An 18,380-nucleotide genomic window follows, 5' to 3' on the forward strand; every position below is an offset into this window, starting at 1 on the left:
CAGCAGCATTTACTCACCTGTAAACAGGTACTTCACACCATACTTTTGTATAATGTGAGAAGACCCTCTGCTTGTAGATTTCTGGAGCACAGATGAATTAGCACTGGGTTGTGTGTGTGGATAAGTCAACTGCATCTTCTTTCAATTTGCTATTATGGGAACAGCTTATCATTTATCAGTGCAGGTGCATAGATATGTGTGCAAGCCAGGCTTGCACAACATGTGACTCATCAAACCAAACACACACACACACCACCCAGTGATGACTGGTGACTTGCCAAGTCTTGATAAACCCCTGACCCTTGTGGCCTAGTTGGGGTGCTATCAATCCCATGGCAGGCCACAAGAGGTGTTGGGTCAGGTGTGGGGGTTGGTCAGGTGTGGGCATGATGAGTCACAGGTTATAAATGAAAAGGTCACTTGTCTGTTAATCATAGAATCACAGAATTGTAGAGTTGGAAGGGACCCTGAGGGTATTCTAGTACAATGCAAGAATCTCAACTAAAACAATCAGAGCAGGTGGTTATCTAACATATGGTCCTTATTGAGTATCATTCTGATTTGTTTATGTGGCAGTTGTACGACAAAAAGCATTCATCCTGGATTTATCCTGATTTACTTTTGGAGTATTTACATGTCTTCCTGTTATTCATTCATTCCACACCTTTCAGTGCATTTTGCTGTCACTTTCTGAGCTGAGATGTATGTTGTTGTTTTTAAGTGGATTTGCTCTGCTAGGACAACAGAGCCCTTTCATCACTTTAATTTTGCAAACCTAAAATTCCAGTTTACACTTGAATCCATCACACAAAACTTTGACAGGGTAGAGGCACCCTGTGGCATAAATTTTATTTATATATTCTTTGTACTTACAGCCGTCCTCTTTACTGAATTGTCCCAGGATGGGTTACAAGAAATAGCAGAGATAGAACAAGCATGAAGTTTAATTATAATGATATTTTTTTAAAAAAACAAAAACTAACAACACCAGCCAACCAATAACAAAGTTAACAAAGCAAAAGTACTATTTTAAATAAGCAAGTCAATGCCTAGATTGGAATGGCTTAGGAACAGGTGGACTTTTATCAGTTAAAAGACTTCTACACAAATGCTACTCCATTGCGAAAAGAACAATTCATTACCGGCATACCAAATCTTAAATGGTTATGGTACCATTTCAATCAGTTGCTAAGATTCCTGGTAAACCCAGATATTTCCACTCAGGCAAGCAAGAGTCTAACAGCAATTGAGCATATCTTTCTTCACATCTCTCTGTCCTCTAAGGCCTTATCTTCCTCAATTTATAAAGCTCTAATAAATCTAGAATACGGCAACGTATTGTACACAAAAATGCCGTGGGAAAAGGACCTGGGAGTGGCAAATACCAAATGAAAAATGGTCTGCTTTATGGTCTAAGGTAAAGGTAAAGGGACCCCTGACCATCTGGTCCAGTCAGGACCGACTCTGGGGTTGCTCATCTCGCTTTATTGGCCGAGGGAGCCGGCGTACAGCTTCCGGGTCATGTGGCCAGCATGACTAAGCCACTTCTGGCGAACCAGAGCAGCACACAGAAACGCCGTTTACCTTCCCACCGGAGCGGTACCTATTTATCTACTTGCACTTTGACGTGCTTTCGAACGGCAAGGTTGGCAGGAGCAGGGACCGAGCAACGGGAGCTCACTCCGTCGCGGGGATTCGAACTGCCAACCTTCTGATCGGCAAGTCCTAGGCTCTGTGGTTTAGCCCACAGTGCCACCCGCATCCCCCAGCTTTATGGTCTAAGAGACCATAAAAAAAGAAACCATTTCTGCAAAAATCAGACAATTCTCATTAAAATTGGCTGCATTGGTGGCACTATAACTGGTGAGGCTATTCTGGATATCTGAGGACGTCAGCCATAATTGTTGCAGGCGGTATGCAGTCAAAGGTACATATTCTCATATGTGGTGGTTTTGTGACACCTTCAAACATTTCTGGAGCGCTGTTTCCAAGAAATAAGCTTGATCAGGGCTTTTTTTCAGCGGGAATTCACCGGAACACAGTTCCGGCACCTCTCAGGTGGGCGCCATTGTAAGAGAACAAGGGAGGCATTCGTGGCGAGTTCCAGTGCCTCCTTTTCTAGAAAAATAGCACTGAGCTTTATATATAACAAAACAACTGAAATGTCTCATGCTGCTCAGGCTTAAAATCTCACCCACTCAAAATTATCCTAATGATGACCTCTTAGCCTTTCTATTGACCGCTGCACATATGGAATTTGCTGCCTATTGGAAAACTGGGGTTGGGCTTAACTTTGATTCCTTTGAGACCTGACATCTTTCCGCAGGGCCTGCAAGACAGAGTTGTTCCACCAGGCCTTTGGTCAGGGCCCAGCCTGACTCCCTCCTCTGGCAACCTGCACAGAATTTTGCTTAACAGTTGCCATTAATTTGATTTTAATTAATTTTTATAATGGAATGTTTTTAGAATATTGGATTATTTGATTGTTTGGTTATTTAATTGTTGTTAGCCGCCCTGAGCCCAGCTTCGGCTGGGGATGGTGGGATATAAATAAAATTTATTATTATTATTATTATTATTATTATTGTACATCAGGGTGTGGTCAATGGCACTGGCAGATAAATTGACATGTCAGGTCAGAGTGGCTATGGGTAAGCATAACCCCTGTTCCTTTTATAATACAGTTGTACCTTGGAAGTCGAACGGAATCCGTTCCGGAAGTCCATTCAACTTCTAAAATGTTTGGGTTCCAACGAATGCTCGCAAACCAGAATACTCACTTCTGGGTTTGTGGCGTTCAGGAGCCAAAACTTCTGAGTAACAAGGCATTTGGGATCCAAGGTACGACTATATGTGGAAATCATCTATTGAATACATGAATTGTTCAGACCATGGTAGGAAACCACCCAGTACTCATGGGAAAATGTGGTGTGCAGAGTAATCAAATGGTATTTTTTATAATCTAACATGAGGCTCATTTTGTATTGCGCTCCTGGTCTGTAAATATCTAGATTTATGTCTAACTTTGCTGCCCATTCTGAGTACAGATGGTTCTCTAAGTGATGTACTGACTCTATAGTATAAATAAGCCCTGCTTCATTGAATTTTAACACTGCAAACAAATAAGAAATTCTTGAAGCAAATTATTTAAACCTGTTCATCCTATTGGTTGGCCTTAAGCCATGAAAAACCTGCTGTCAAGCTGGACTTGACTTGGTAGGTTGGCTGTGAGATTTCAAAAGTTTATAAGGGTGTTTTATTAGTTGTCATATTGTGAATGAGATGTCGAAAGAGTTGGCTTTCTCCTCAGGTTTGTTGGTTCTGTAGCAGTTCCAGTAACACATGGGAGTGGATGTGTTTTGAGAACACTTGCATGGACACGAATTATGATAAACAGATGGTGCTGGGGCGAATTGTTTCTAATACATTCCCATAAATGTAAAAACTGTATCTATTACTCCTTCCCATGCCTAGCTCTTGGCTCCAGTATCCATTTACAGGGTTTTTTAAAGTGTAAACATAATGGATATCATCTTACACTGAACTGCAAAACAAGATATGACCAAAGTATAGTGAAATCCTACACACCTCTATTCAGAGATCCCACTGAGTCCAATGGGCTTATTCCTAGGTAAGTGAAATGAAAGAGGAAATGGCAATCCTATAAACACAGACCCCATAGAACTGCAACCTTAAGGCATTTTCCTCTTTCATTAAAACTTATAATTGGAAAAGCCAAATGTATCAGAAAATATTCAGGTTTGTTTGAGAAAGATGTCTTCATGGCTTTACACATTTGCATGAAGCTTATATATCCCAGGAGAGTGTATTTATTTTTGTTCACAAAATAATCAAATTAAGTGTGTTCTTGCTACGCCTGTAGAATTATAAATCCATGTATTCAGCACTGTACTCAAAAATATTTATCCAGATATTTTCACAATCGTGAAACAACTTCCGCCATCATGCTTGTTCTAACAGCCCAGTCCTGAAATTGTTCACTCAGAAACAAATCCCACTGAATTTAATAAAAAATATCGTTCAACCCGGACACTGAGGTCCTCCTTCAAGGGTCTTCTGCTGGTTTCCTCACTGCGAGAAGCAAGATTACAGGGAACCAGGCAGAGGACCTTCTTGGTAGTGGCGCCCTCCCTGTGGACCTCCCTCCCTTCAGATGTCAAGGAAATAAACAATTATCTGACTTTTAGAAGACATCTGAAGGCAGCCCTATAGCAGGAAGTTTTTAATGTTTCATGTTTTAGTATGTTCTGATATATGCTGTGAGCCACCCAGAGTGGCTGGGGAAACCCAGCCAGATGGATGGAGTATAAATAATAAAATTATTAGTCATAGTTGTAATAATAGTAGTATGGAAAAAAGGGTGGGGGGAACAAAGAGGAAATAATTGTATCATGAAAGCTAGCTTGTGCAGCAACAGCAATCTATCGAACTGTTTCTACAATGGATGTTTGTGAATGGCCCCTACAGGCAATTTTCTGCCATGCTTTGGAACTGATGCTCTGTGTACAATTGACGGACTAGTTAAAAAAGCAAACTGGATATATGAGTAACACGTGCAACATGCCCACACACATTTTCAGTCAAGAGAGTCATTTGCTGATGACATCCTAAGGCAGAAAATTATAGTGTGACAAAACCATGATGAAAAGGAGACTGACAAGTCTATCCTTAAAATAAAATAAAAACAAGACCCAAATTGGCACATTGAGTTGGACGTGCATGTGACTCTAATAAACTGAAACTCAGACATGGATATATGATATCAGAACTGTTGCAGCAACTACCTCATCAGGTGCATAGCTAGGAGTGACGTAGGACTGATGGACATGCCTTTTCCTAACTTGCAAGTGTACTTTTGACAATAAAGAGGAAATTCCTCCCTCTGGACGTTCCATGCCTGACAGCTCCTTGACAAGTCACAGCTCACAGTTGTCTCATGTAATAAGCCACCTGGGCGCCAGGTTGAAGACCTTCCCTGGGTGGTAAAAAGATAAAGGGACTTCACCCACAAATGCTGGCCTTTAGCTGTCCTCAGCAGGAAGACCTACAAAGGCTCTGGTGTCCTCACTACCAATGGCCTCTCCTTGGCTTGGCCTCCTGTATTTTTGCCCCTCAGCTCCCGCTCTGTGGCTGCCTATGACTCAAAGCTGACATGCAGATATTTAAATATTGCTAGTGCAGGATATAATCATTGTGGAATCTTGACAAAAGGGAATAGGGGGAAAATTGCAAAATGCTGCCGTGTGTATCACAATGTCTGAAATAAGGACGGAGCTATGTAGAGGCATTGGCTGGCTTCAAGGTTTTTCCTGCCTCAAGATTTTTGCTGGCACCTGTTCTTGTGATATGCAGAAATTCGGAGAAGTGTTGGCTGGCTTCACGGTTTTTCCCACATTGTGATTTTTGCATAGCCCCCCATGATTCACAATATATTCCCAGGTCTACAATTATGAAACCGATATCACGATATGGACTTCAAACTGGTTTTGGACACTATTTTGATATATTGCCCAGCCCTAGAATGTGGTCGCATTAAATAGCACAGCCCTCTACAGCTTGTTACTGGGCAAAACACTGCTCCACGCCCCAACATCAATTGTGGGTTGCCAGTTATTATTATTTATTATTTATTGAATTTCTATACCACCCTTCATCTGAGGATCATAGAGCAGTTCACATCTCCTCTGCTTTTGTGGCCCTAGTTAGGTAAAGGTAAAGGTACCCCTGACTGTTAGGTCCAGTCGTGAACTACACTGGTGTTGCACGCTCATTTCACTCTATAGGCCGAGGGAGCCGGCGTTTGTCCACAGACAGCTTCTGGGTCATGTGGCCGGCATCACTAAGCCGCTTCTGGTGAACCAGAGCAGTGCACGGAATCGCCGTTTACCTTCCCGCTGGAGCGGTACCTATTTATCTACTTGCACTTTGACGTGCTTTCAAACTGCTAGGTGGGCAGGAGCAGGGACCGAACAATGGGAGCTCACCCCATCGCAGGGATTCGAACCACGGACCTTTCGATCGGCAAGCCCTAGGCTCTGTGGTTTAGACCACAGCGCCACCCATTGCCCTAGTTAGGTCAGAAAAAAATTCTGATCACCCAAAGGACCACCACACATGCCTAGTGGACTGTGCTTAACTTGCTAGATCACAGGTTGCTCTGGCTTTAAATAACATGTTTTGAAAACATGATTTTCATAAATGTAGAAGCTGAATTTCTAATGACAGTTACATGAACCAACAGATATAGGTGGCACATTTATATGTTCAGGAGACAGACAGAGAGATGGTACATGTTAGATCTCTCAACTCAAAAGCAAAAGGCCTGAGGAACAACCACAGGATTCTTTAGTGGCCGACAAGCGAAAGCCTGGTGATAATGCATTGTCCCTTTGCTTTCTTTACTGAAGTGGCTTCTTCCATCAATAGTTTGTTTGCAATGGAGAGGAGCCATCATGCTAAAAAGGAAGCACCATGTTCAGTTTACCTCTAGGAGGCAGAGCTTCCAGGTATACCGGCCCAACCTCAGCACAGTCTCTTCTTATAAATCAACCACTGGAGATTATCTCTTTATAGGCAAAAAGCACTGCACAAAATGTCCCGTGGTTAATAACAGTAAAACAGAGAACTTGTCTAGGTCCTTTCAAGTAAAAGAAAACTAGAAACCCTCAGCTGGCAATGTTAATCCTTCCTTCTGCTATGGGGAAGTGAGAATATGTCAAAAACCAAAATGAAACCTCAGCTAGTTCTTCTTTCACAAGAAACAGCTTTTGAAAGATTCTGTTCCATGATAGAAGGCATAACCAACAACTGATGAAAAGGACTCCAAGTCCTTGGGAAAACACAGCCAGATGGGCAGGGACATAAATATTAAAATTATTGTTAAATTATTATTATGATGTATGCAATAGTAAATTGGTTCACCTTTATGTTGCTACAATATTTTTTGTTGTTTTCAACAGCAGTTAGGTGCAGATATGACAAAATAAAAACTAGTTCTGAGCAAGTTGTATAGAAAACCAGAGTTACAGTCTCCCAAACGGAATGTCTAGTTGCCATTTTTGGGCAAGACGGCTCAAAGGTCCTATTTGTCAGTACAACTTTTTGGTTCCTGAAATTCATGCTGATTGTGCATATAAAATATAATGGATAGAATTCTACAGGATGTGTTGCTAGTGTGTGAAAACAGTCAAGATCCACTATTATTACAAAATAAAAAGTAAGATTAATCACACCTGCATTCTACACATTTCTTTCTTTGAATCTATGTGTGTGGAAAGGGAACCATTTTTCCTAAAAAAAGTCATCCTGGAAAATTTGCATGAAGAGGGAGTTCACAATGCTATTCTGCATCACTTGCCTTTTTTTATATAGAAGTGTGATCCTCCACTTGTCTATTTAGAAGTAAGTTTCACTGTGCTCGTGGAGGCTTATTTCCAGGTAAACAGGTATAGAAATTTAGCCTCAATTCCACACTCAGAGGGACGCGGGTGGCGCTGTGGGATAAACCACAGAGCCTAGGACTTGCTGATCAGAAGTGTTAAGTTGTGGGCGAACATATCAGATGACACAGCGATTCTTCCAAAGCAGCTCTTTATTTGTAAGCTGGAACAGAACTGAACTGAGGAGCTCAGTCAGCCTGCTTATATAGAGCTCCACTAGAATGCAACAGTAACCATTTTCTGTAACTAGCCAATCACTGAACGTCACTTTCAATCCTTCATTTGCATAACTATCTACAGTATCCCCCTGCTGGCCCAGGGTGAGAACTTCAGTACATAACAAGAAGGTCGGCGGTTCGGATCCTCACAACGGGGTGAGCTCCTGTTGCTCGGTCCCTGCTCCTGCCAACGTAGCAGTTCGAAAGCACGTCAAAGTGCAAGTAGATAAATAGGTACCGCTCTGGCGGGAAGGTAAACAGCATTTCCATGCGCTGCTCTGGTTCACCAGAAGCGGCTTAGTCATGCTGGCCACATGATCCAGAAGCTGTACACCGGCTCCCTCGGCCAATAAAGCGAGATGAGTGCCGCAACCCCAGAGTCGGCCACGACTGGACCTAATGGTCAGGGGTCCCTTTACCTTTACCTTACTCCACACTCAGAAAGGCTGCTCATGACCTTTAAATGAAGCCTAAATTCCTCTTACCTGCGACAACAAATTAAAGCAATGCAGAACATGAAGTTTGGTTGCAAGAGATATTCCACAAATTATCTCATTAGTTCTGCTTTTAGCTGAGCAAATTGCTTGTTATTTTTTAAAAAAACAAACGTATGTGCTGGTAAGGTCACTTCAGGAAAAACTGGACAAAAATGGCTTACTTAGCCAACATTCCACTTTCTTCAATTTGGTCTGAGCACGTATTTTATTACTACAGGAAAAACACAAGGCCTAATTGCCTTTTGAATCTAATGCAACAATTTCACAATGTTTCTTGTAAAAGTCCTTGTTCAACAAGGATAAATGCCATGTGCTATGCTCCCTTCCCATTTGCAGCTGATAACAAACATAATTCTCACTGATAAGCCCCACAATGTGCTTTTATAGAAACCCACAAAATTAAACAAAGTGGGAGAACAACAGTCACCCCCCCCCCGTCCCATTTTGTTCTTTTACGGAAGCAAAAAGACAAGCGTTCATTACAAATTACTTCCCAAACGGCTCTGAGGGGTAAACAATGCGGTCTTAACAAAGCTCCCAATTTATATTGATTAAGTCCCATGTTATCTAATCTGTCCCTGGTCACCCAATGCCCATTTCAATTTCAAAAAGAGGGCTTTACATTGTTTCTGGAAGACATTTTGATGGGTCCCTCCCAGCAGGGAATTTCAGGAATGAGGAACAGCTTCTGTGACTATCTACCTTACTTCCTTACTATTAATGTGAATTGATATATTGCTATGGTTCTACCTGACAAAGAAGAATGAATGATGAAGGATGTAACAAAAGCACTGCGATAGTCCTTTGCCTGGAAATCTCCACCTCCTTGTTGTACTATGTGACACAATCAGTAGGGAAGACTGAGAGACAGCTAGGTTTCTGAAAACAACCTATGATCAAACCATGGTTTCAGAGCCTGGCTAGTTTAAACCAAAGGTAGCTGGACCATAAAGAAGGCTGATCGCCGAAGAATTGATGCTTTTGAATTATGGTGCTGGAGGAGACTCTTGAGAATCCCATGGACTGCAAGAAGAACAAACCTATCCATTCTTAAGGAAATCAGCCCTGAGTGCTCACTGGAAGGACAGATCGTGAAGCTGAGGCTCCAATTCTTTGGCCACCTCATGAGAAGAGAAGACTCCGTGGAAAAGACCCTGATGTTGGGAAAGATTGAGGGCACAAGGAGAAGGGGACGACAGAGGATGAGATGGCTGGACAGTGTTCTCAAAGCTACCAGCATGAGTTTGACCAAACTGCAGGAGGCAGTAGAAGACAGGAGTGCCTGGTGTGCTCTGGTCCATGGGGTCACGAAGAGTCGGACACGACTAAACGACTAAACAACAACAGGGAACCTCAGGCTCGGTAGCCAAATGCAACCTTCCCAGCCTCCCTATCCAGGCCAAGGCTCACTGCAACTTTCTCATGTAGGGCAGAGGTGGAAAACCTCAGGCCTGGGGGCAAATGCCATCCTCTGTCGGGCCTTAAAGACTCTCCCAGGGCCACACTCCTTACTAGCCATGCTTTTCACCCTCCTCAAGTGCTTTTGCCTGGCTAAAATGCGACCTTGAACTGCGATAATGTCTTTTGCTTCATAAAGGAGTGCATGTGTGGAAACAGGAAACCTCTGACTTGAGTGTCCATAATGTAACCTATAGTACAAGCATGGTATGGCTCTGCATGTAGTGCAATAATGCATGCATCGTTGACTTAAAATGCAGGTTTGTCATTCTTTTTCTCAATTCCAATTGAACCTGGCTTCAAGAATTTCGTAAGAAACAACATGATAGATGCAGGATAGCTGTGGATTGTGCTTAACCTTGTGTGTAGAACCACTTCCCAAACCAGCCATGGGAGTGTGCTGGATATACACAGCCTTAGAATCATATCCACTGTTCCACTCACGTGTTGTCCCTGAATCTTCTTCTCCCCTTTTCTTCTGCTAATCTTCTGGCCCCTGGAAAGCTGTTCATTATGGAATACAGTCCTTGGGTTGAAAAAGGCTTCCGACTCCTGACAAGAGGGGAAAGTTATGGTTTCCCAGTATGTCAGAACTAGGCCAACGTGCTGTGTCTCATCAATAAAAGCAAATCTAGTTTTAGAAGTTAATATGGAGGAGAAAACCACAGGTGATATATAAAAATACATGGTACTTACAAATGTGGAGGTCTTTGCAGAATTCTAGCTGCCTCATTTTGTTGCTGTGAAAGAGAAATAAAGAATCTATTAAAATAGCCAAGTTTGGGACACCTTCCCTATGAAGTTTAGAAAAAAGATGACTAAGAAGGCTACAGTGTGGTGAAAATTGATACAATGATAAAAGATGTGAAGAGAGTGGATACAACTTAGTGAATTCCACTCATCATGCTAGAAGAACTCAAAGCCACCCAATAATATTGATGGGTACCAAGTCAAGGATGAACAAAAGGAAGTTTTTTAAAAAAACCTTATGAAACCCTCCTAACTCTTCTTAAAATGAAATATTATTCATTCAGCCAACCTTTATTGGTATGATTGAAATATTTATGGGCTGTGGTGTGCAGTACATTGTGAAAAACTGCCTTTGTTACAAAGCATACATTTTAACCCACATGCATGTCCAACACATACACGTATCCCTGTACATACTCCCAAGAGGTTTAGGATCCTTCACAGGAGCTAAAACATGCATCCATATGACTATGCTATAATAAGAAATAACTTTTTGCCATTATGAAATAGTCTTTAAGGCTAACACGGGACACACTCGTCATTTTTGCTGCAACAGACAATCATAACTACCCCTCTGGAACTTCTTGGTATTGAGAGAGCACTTTGAGAATTCATGATGTGTCAATGTCACATGTTACCCCCATGTAACTATGCATAAAAGCAAATGGAGGTAATTTCCCCCCCAAGGTTTTAAAAAGAAGTAGCAGCCAGAGGAACATTTTGCAGGAACTTAAAGTACCCTTTTAAATTCAGAACAGCTTCCTTTTAAGCATTGTAAACATCTCCTGAACTGGATGCACAAGTCCTGGTTGATTTTAAAAGCTAATTTCATGTGTCAAATATGACCTCCAATTAAAGGAAATCACACTGAGAATTAACTAAGGCACACATTGTGGGGACAAAACAGTCCAGCATTTCCTGTCTTTCAGAACCATGCTGTACTTCCTGGCACCTGGGTGGAAAATACGATTAGAAAACTAAAGTGGCAAGTTCCAGATCGGAATGTTTCTAAGGCATATTTTGACACATTCCCAGACTGCGCTGTGCTCTCTCAAATTACCAGTACCCAATTTGCAGTTACTGTAAGTAATTCTAATATTTTTCTTCTGCTCAAAAAACCCTTCCTCCTATAAAATGTGTTGCATGCCAACAATGATATGTACTGATGCATAATTCTTATTGGTTTGCTTTCTGGCTGACTTAGTACAAGCCTGAACCAGCTACAGAGACTTGATAAACTGAAGGAAGCACAGCCAAGACAACTCTGAAACAGGCATGTAGCCCAATCCTATGCATGTTTACTTGGAAGCAAGTCCCAATGAGTTCCTACAGAACTGCAGCTGCATAGCACTGAGATGCCCTTGCAATTAAGTAGATCTGCTCATAGGTGAAATATCATTAAAGGGACAGAGGAGGGCACTTCATTCCCCTTCTCAAAAGCATGAATAAGAAGCAAACGATCCATTTACCCATATCACATTATTGCACTGGACTATGCAAACAGCTCCTTCACTCCATTTATAAGTAACATTCCATTGAAGGGAATTTTTACGTCATGTTTGTGAACATGGATTCCCCCCCTCCTTTAATAAATCAAATTCAAAAACTGCCTCAACTAGTATATAAATTACATTAAACAATGGGCTTTTTCTTCCAGGAATGTTACAAACTTTCAGAAGTGATGCTTGCCAGGCTACAAAATGCACTCCCTCCATCACTCAGATATAATAAAGCCAAGTTAAGCATTTGTTGGTATAGAATTTTTTTTAAACTAGCTAGAGGAGTGCTATACAAGTGATGAAATAGTTGTAATACAATACAGTGGTACCTTGGGTTACATACACTTCAGGTTACATACGCTTCAGGTTACAGACTCCGCTAACCCAGAAATAGTACCTCAGGTTAAGAACTTTGCTTCAGGATGGGAACAGAAATCGTGCTCCGGCGGCATGGCAGCAGCAGGAAGCCCTATTAGCTTAAGTGGTGCTTCAGGTTAAGAACAGTTTCAGGTTAAGAACGGACCTCCGGAATGAATTAAGTACTTAACCCAAGGTACCACTGTATTATTTTGTGTGGCACCATAATAACCCTCACAGGAGCACTTCAAAACATCTACGAATGGAAGACAGAGCTATGAGTGCCATAAGAACACCCTCCATCCCTTAAACTAACCTGTTGTCCCCAGGTGAGATAATAAGAATCACAGAATTGTGGAACTGGAAGGGACCCCAAGGGTCATCCAGTCCAACCCAACTCCTTGCAATGAAGGAATCCTGCCCACAGCCATCCCTGGGTGGGCTTGAACCACCAACCTTCTGGTTAACAGCCAGACGCACCAACCCATTCTGCCCCAGTAAGAATGAGTGATGCTGTTCCATTGCAAGAGTAAAAGTAAGATTCAGCTATCAGTCTGGTGGGCATCTGCATGTGAAATGGGAGGGTGAGACTGGCTGCATACATGCCATACTTTTAAAGCACATTTGAAAGACATTTCTACCCTCAAATAATTCTGGGCAATGTAGTTTGTTAAGGGTTGCTGGGGACAGTAACTTTGCGAGACATAAACGGCAGTGCCCAGAATTCTTTGAGGAGAAAAATGTGCTTTGAAGGTAGAGTGCGCATGCAGCTGTCTTGTCCTTTGCCTCAGGTGACAGAATGTCTTGGGCGGAGCCTTCATACATGCTCTGAGGAAGTGATGACCAATGGCAAGTTCTTAGAATGAAAGTGTGCAATCTGCGGGCACTGCTAGGCTGTTGCTATTCAGGTTGCGCAACTAAAGTTGATTTGAATAAACTCGCTTCCCTCAAAACTGGACTTGCTGAAAAAAGGAAAGTGACAGAAAGAAATTATGGGGAAATCATAGGGGACACTTGCTTCGAAGCAACATCGTCTAATTTCCCTGAAAACAAATCAGGATGAATGTTCAATGACCAACGTTGTCTAACCTCCTTGCAAACAAATAAGCATAAATGCTGAATAAATGGGCCGTCTAGAAGTGACTATGTACATATTGCTATACCACTACCACACACACACAGAGCCTAGGACTTGCCTATCAGAAGGTTGGCGGTTCGAATCCCCACGACGGGGTGAGCTCCCGTTGCTCGGTCCCTGCTCCTGCCAACCTAGCAGTTCGAAAGCACGTTAAAGTGCAAGTAGATAAATAGGTACTGCTCCAGCAGGAAGGTAAACAGCATTTCTGTGCGCTGCTCTGGTTTGCCACATGACCCAGAAGCTGTACGCCAGCTCCCCCAGCCAATAAAGCAAGATGAGCGCTGCAACCCCAGAGTCGGTCACAACTGGACCTAATGGTCAGGGGTCCCTTTACCTTTACCACACACAGGAGCCAACTCCAAGGGGCTGAGGTCCCTTCGACCCCCAGTATAATATTTGAGGGGGCTGCCCACCCCAAAGTTGATTGGCATTGGCATTCAAATGGCGTGCATGCACCACATCATGTGATCAATTATGCGGGTTGGGGCTTACATGCCCCCCTCCCAATATTTTATTCAAGTTGTCTGGCACCCCTGCACACACACACGCTATGGGGCACGCACACCATTGTGGATATGCAACGACTGCCACTTAAACGCGATAATAATCTTTACGTGGGCTATTTCGCGCGCAAAATTGCTGTCCACGTACGAATGCTGTCACCTCAAACGAAGCGCAAACCTGAAGGCCGGAGGGCAAGCACTTCGTAACTGTAAAGGAATCTGGGGCGCTGGCTCGGGGGCACCGGAGGGCATGCTTAACACGGGTCACTCTGCTCGTCCTGCCATATTCCCTCCGGGCCTCGGCTCTCTCTGCCCCACTCTCCAGCGACCCTGCACCGAGGGCGCGCGAAGCCTGAGGTGTGTCGCTGCGGCTGCAAAGCCCTGAGCGCGAACTTTCTCAATTGATTGGCTCAGCTGCACAAGCGACTCCCCCGCTGGGCTCGGCGGAGCTCGCGCTGCCTTCCAACAGTAGCTGCGCTCGCTCCTCCTGCACCAGACCGCCCTGCTCCTCTCCGCCACTCGGAGGGCGCAGCCCCAGCCTCAGCAGCAGCAGCAGCCGCATCATGCAGCAGCCGCCGGCTCCAGCTGCTGCCCTCTTGCTAGTCCTGCTGGCTACAGACTCCTCGCAGAGTGAGTAGTACTTCGGGGGGCTTCGCCTTTTCCTCCCCCCGCCCGCCCTCACTGGAGAAAGAAAACACCCCTCTTTTACCCGCCATTCTTGCAATTTCTCCTTGCAGAGGAAAATCTCACTTCGGCTTTATCCTCTCTCTCCCCCCGCCCCACTCTTTAATTAGCCCTGCTCCCTTTAATTATCAATCGATATATAGCAAAGTCTCCCCACACGAGCAATGCAGCTTCTCCGGGCTGGGGAAAGAACAGTATTCTATAGAGACATGTCAGCCCTTTTACTGCTCTAACCATTGCCCCTCAAGGTCAGGACATCCCAAACGCCTTTCCTCACAAGGAGCCGGTTGCACCCAATGGGCCACCCAGCCAAGCCTGCCTGCTTGCCTTTCACTTCAAGGGTGCCTTAAAACAAATGCTTATGTTCTCAAACCTCCCCCCGCCCCATCACTTTTTGGAGACCTTCTGCTGCTGGGCTTTAAGGGCTGACTTTACCATTTCCCAGAAAAAGGGTGGGTGGTGACACACACTCCTTCTGCTCCCCCTCACCCCCAACCACATCCCCGGCCAAGCATTGTTTCTTGGGGAGCGAGAGAGAGAGCGCGCGCGCACACTCAAGAGGGCAAAGGGGCGCAGGGATGTCATTGTTTATGTCCCGGTGAGGTGGATCTCGGTGGCGCCGCTTTGGGCGCGCTGGCGGCTGCTGGGCATTGTTTTGGTTGCTGTTAGGCAGGCAGAGGGACGTCAATGGAGGAGCTGGTCTAGCCCCCTGTGAGCTGAGGGGACAGGGAAAGCCGCAGCGGGACTCTTCCCCCCCCCCCCCATGACAGTTTCACAGACTCCTCCGGCTGCCAAGTGCGCGGCGGGGCCATTGTTTCCCGAGCGCGAGCGCGCGCGCCTCCCCATACCCCCGCGCAGCTTTGCACACTCCGCTCTTTTGTTACCGTCGGGGGGGGGGCGGGTGGTGATTTTCCAATGCTAATGGCTCCTTTCCCTGCTTCCTTTCGGGGCCCCAGCTATGCTGCTCCACAGAACCCGGGAGGAGGCTTCGCAGTTCCTTCGGCAGAGGCACCGCCGAGCCTACCAGATTTTCGAAGAGACCAAGCAAGGCCATCTGGAGCGAGAGTGTGTGGAGGAGCTCTGCAACAAAGAGGAAGCCCGGGAGGTGTTTGAGAACGACCCTGAGACGGTAAGGAGGGAGGGGGAGAGAGGTGCCGGTGATAACTAATTTAATTAATTTATTTTTTAAAAATTAAATGAGCAGTTGAGTGTTCAGGCCTGCTGCAAGCTGCAGGAGTGGGGAACGAGGGCGCCAGCTGCTTGCACAGCTGGGGAAGTTGTTTGGAGGAGGAGCCATTAGATAAATAACTGAAACCACACAGGGTAACCAGCACTTCGCTTAACAAGATTGCGTTTGGATTTCTAGGCCAAGAAAGCGGCGGGGAGGCGCTGTTTATATTGGACTAAATTGGCATTAATCTGCTAATACGAGTTTCTTGTGGGGGGGTGTGTTACTGGGGTAGGGAAAAAGGAGTTTAACTTGTCATAATACTTATGAGAATCCTTTGGGGTATCTTGGTTTTCTGCTTCACTCTTCCACCTCTTCTGGACTCTTAAGTGTTTAAAATGCTTGTAAGCCCCAAGGATTTTGCTGAAGCAATCTCCTGAAAAGAAGCATTTAATGTTTTTCTAATTTAGATGAGGGATCAAAATCTCCTATTGGATTGGGATTCTCCTCACCCCCCCTTTCTGGATGAAAACTTGTTTGTTACTAGGTACAGCGGTACCTCAGGTTACATACGCTTCAGGTTACAGACTCCGCTAACCCAGAAATAGTACCTCGGGTTAAGAACTTTGCTTCAGGGTGAGAACAGAAATTGTGCTCCGGCGGTGCAGCAGCAGTGGGAGGCCCCATTAGCTAAAGTGGTGCTTCAGGTTAAGAACAGTTTCAGGTTAAGTACGGACCTCCGGAACGAATTAAGTACTTAAGCCGAAGTACCACTGTAAATGTAAGCAGTCGTTGACCTTGTGTACAAAGAGCCTGGTTTTTTAAAGTAGTTTGTCTAGTGAGAACAACGTGGTCATAGGTCTACAGCTGTTTAGTTCTAAAACTCTCAAAAGTGTAAAGAATGCGTTTTAAATAAACTGTGTTTCAAATGGGTCATCAATAGGTTTGTGTTATGCTTGTAGTATTCAGTTTGGCTAGTATTTTTGCATAAATAGAATGGCGTTTGAATGGCCGCTTAAAAATGATTTCCTGATTTGCTTGCATCTTCCAGATGTGCTGCTCTGAATAGGCTCTTTTATTGCTCGGATTATCTGGCATTAGTTTAGGGAATAAATTTCCTGGAGAAGAAATTGACTGGTGATTTTGCACAGGGCTGTGCTTTCCCGTTAATGATTTGATGCAAGTGGGTAGGGAAAGAGTTATGTAGGTCAAAAGTACTGAGAATGGGAGGGACTTGGCTGTTTTCTCTTAGAGTAGTTAATGTTTCGTATTTAAGGCAAAACATGTCTTGACATGTATACTTTTAATAGACTTGGAACTATCGCAGCATGAAGAATAGTTGCAAAACAATAGGGGGGAGAATGCAGCAAGTAACTTCTGCTAGCAGTGTTTACTGTGAGGTTTCAACACCAAGATCCAGGTGAAAACAATGTTTTTTTGTTTAAAGAGCAAAATAGACTGGGATATTATTTTCCTATTTAATGGCGTGCAATTAAGACTTTATAAGTTGGGTAGCAGGGACACGGGTGGTGCTGTGGGTTAAACCACAGAGCCCAGGAATTGCCAATCAGAAGGTCAGCAGTTCGAATCCCCGCTGCAGGGTGAGCTCCCGTTGTTCAGTCCCAACTTCTGCCAACCTAGAAGTTCAAAAGCACGTCAAAGTGCAAGTAGATAAATAGGTACCGCTCCAGCGGGAAGATAAATGGCATTTCCGTGCGCTGCTCTGGTTCACCAGAAGTGGCTTGAGTCATGCTGGCCACATGACCCAGAAGCTGTCTGCGGACAAACGCCGGCTCCCTCGGCCAATAAAGCGAGATGAGTGCTGCAAGCCCAGACTCGGTCATGACTGGATCTAATGGTCAGGGGTCCCTTTACCTTTTACCTTTAAGTTGGGTAGCATTGCAGAGTAAACTCATTAACGGTTGTGTTCTCACGGAGTTGATCTCATAAATAACTTACTGATACTTGTACATTCTTAACTTTTAAATATTAAGTGCCACACTTGAGCTGCATTGGTAAGGCTTGGGGTGGATTCATCTCTCCTGGCCTCCACTGGTAGAGAAGAGCATTGCTCATGGGGGCTTCTTCATTGCAGCGGAAGCCAAAGTGTTTGGTACCACCATCCCTGGTGGTTTTCCCTTTAGCCAGTGGTTTTCAACCAGCGTGCCTTGAATGATGGTCAGGGGTGCCACGGGCAACACTGCCCTCTGTCTCTCTTTCCTTCCTTCTTTTATTTGATGCCCTCTCATGTCTCTGCCTCCCAAAGGCATGCACAGCTGTTTATTGCAGCAGCCCTGGCTATAAGCTCCACAGGCAGGGCCGGATTTAGATGAAGATAGGCCCTAGGCTAGTCCACTTGTGAGGCCCCCTCCCCATCCCCCACCCTCACAATTACTGTAGAAGAAAATGGAAGAGTGTTATAAACAAAATTGAGTGAAGCCAAGGTTGATTACAGGTATTTAAAATTCTACAATTCACAATTTCTCCTCTAAAGGACATAATATATTATTGTTAAATACCATGGTGATTTTAAAAATTAACACTGAAAAACTTGCAATAACTGAACTTTGTAAACCTTTTGTGGCCTGGGCAGGCCAGGAACTAGTTCCCATGTCTTGTTCCTCTCTAAGGAATCAAATTCAGCCTTC

At 44.3% G+C, this 18,380-nt stretch overlaps 1 protein-coding gene and 1 long non-coding RNA gene across 2 annotated transcripts in view; one reads left to right on the forward strand and one right to left on the reverse strand.

The window, feature by feature from the left end:
* Window positions 1-14,216, reverse strand: part of LOC310676350 — a 58,709-nt gene extending 44,493 nt beyond the window's left edge. The window contains exons 1-2 of the long non-coding RNA XR_014510479.1: window positions 14,041-14,216; window positions 10,330-10,373 (exon numbers count right to left, since the gene is read on the reverse strand). This is a non-coding gene — a long non-coding RNA (uncharacterized lncRNA). The remainder of the gene's footprint in view (window positions 1-10,329; window positions 10,374-14,040) is intronic.
* A 135-nt stretch (window positions 14,217-14,351) lies between these two features.
* GAS6 (growth arrest specific 6) overlaps window positions 14,352-18,380 on the forward strand; it is a 44,373-nt gene continuing 40,344 nt past the window's right edge. Inside the window, exons 1-2 of the mRNA XM_083437821.1 lie at window positions 14,352-14,510; window positions 15,521-15,693. Of these exons, the coding sequence (XP_083293947.1) occupies window positions 14,444-14,510; window positions 15,521-15,693 (240 nt within the window). The 5' untranslated portion in view covers window positions 14,352-14,443. The remainder of the gene's footprint in view (window positions 14,511-15,520; window positions 15,694-18,380) is intronic.

The sequence above is a fragment of the Podarcis tiliguerta genome, assembly GCF_965153285.1.
Source record: "Podarcis tiliguerta genome assembly, chromosome: 4".
Classification (NCBI taxonomy): Eukaryota; Metazoa; Chordata; class Lepidosauria; order Squamata; family Lacertidae; genus Podarcis; species Podarcis tiliguerta.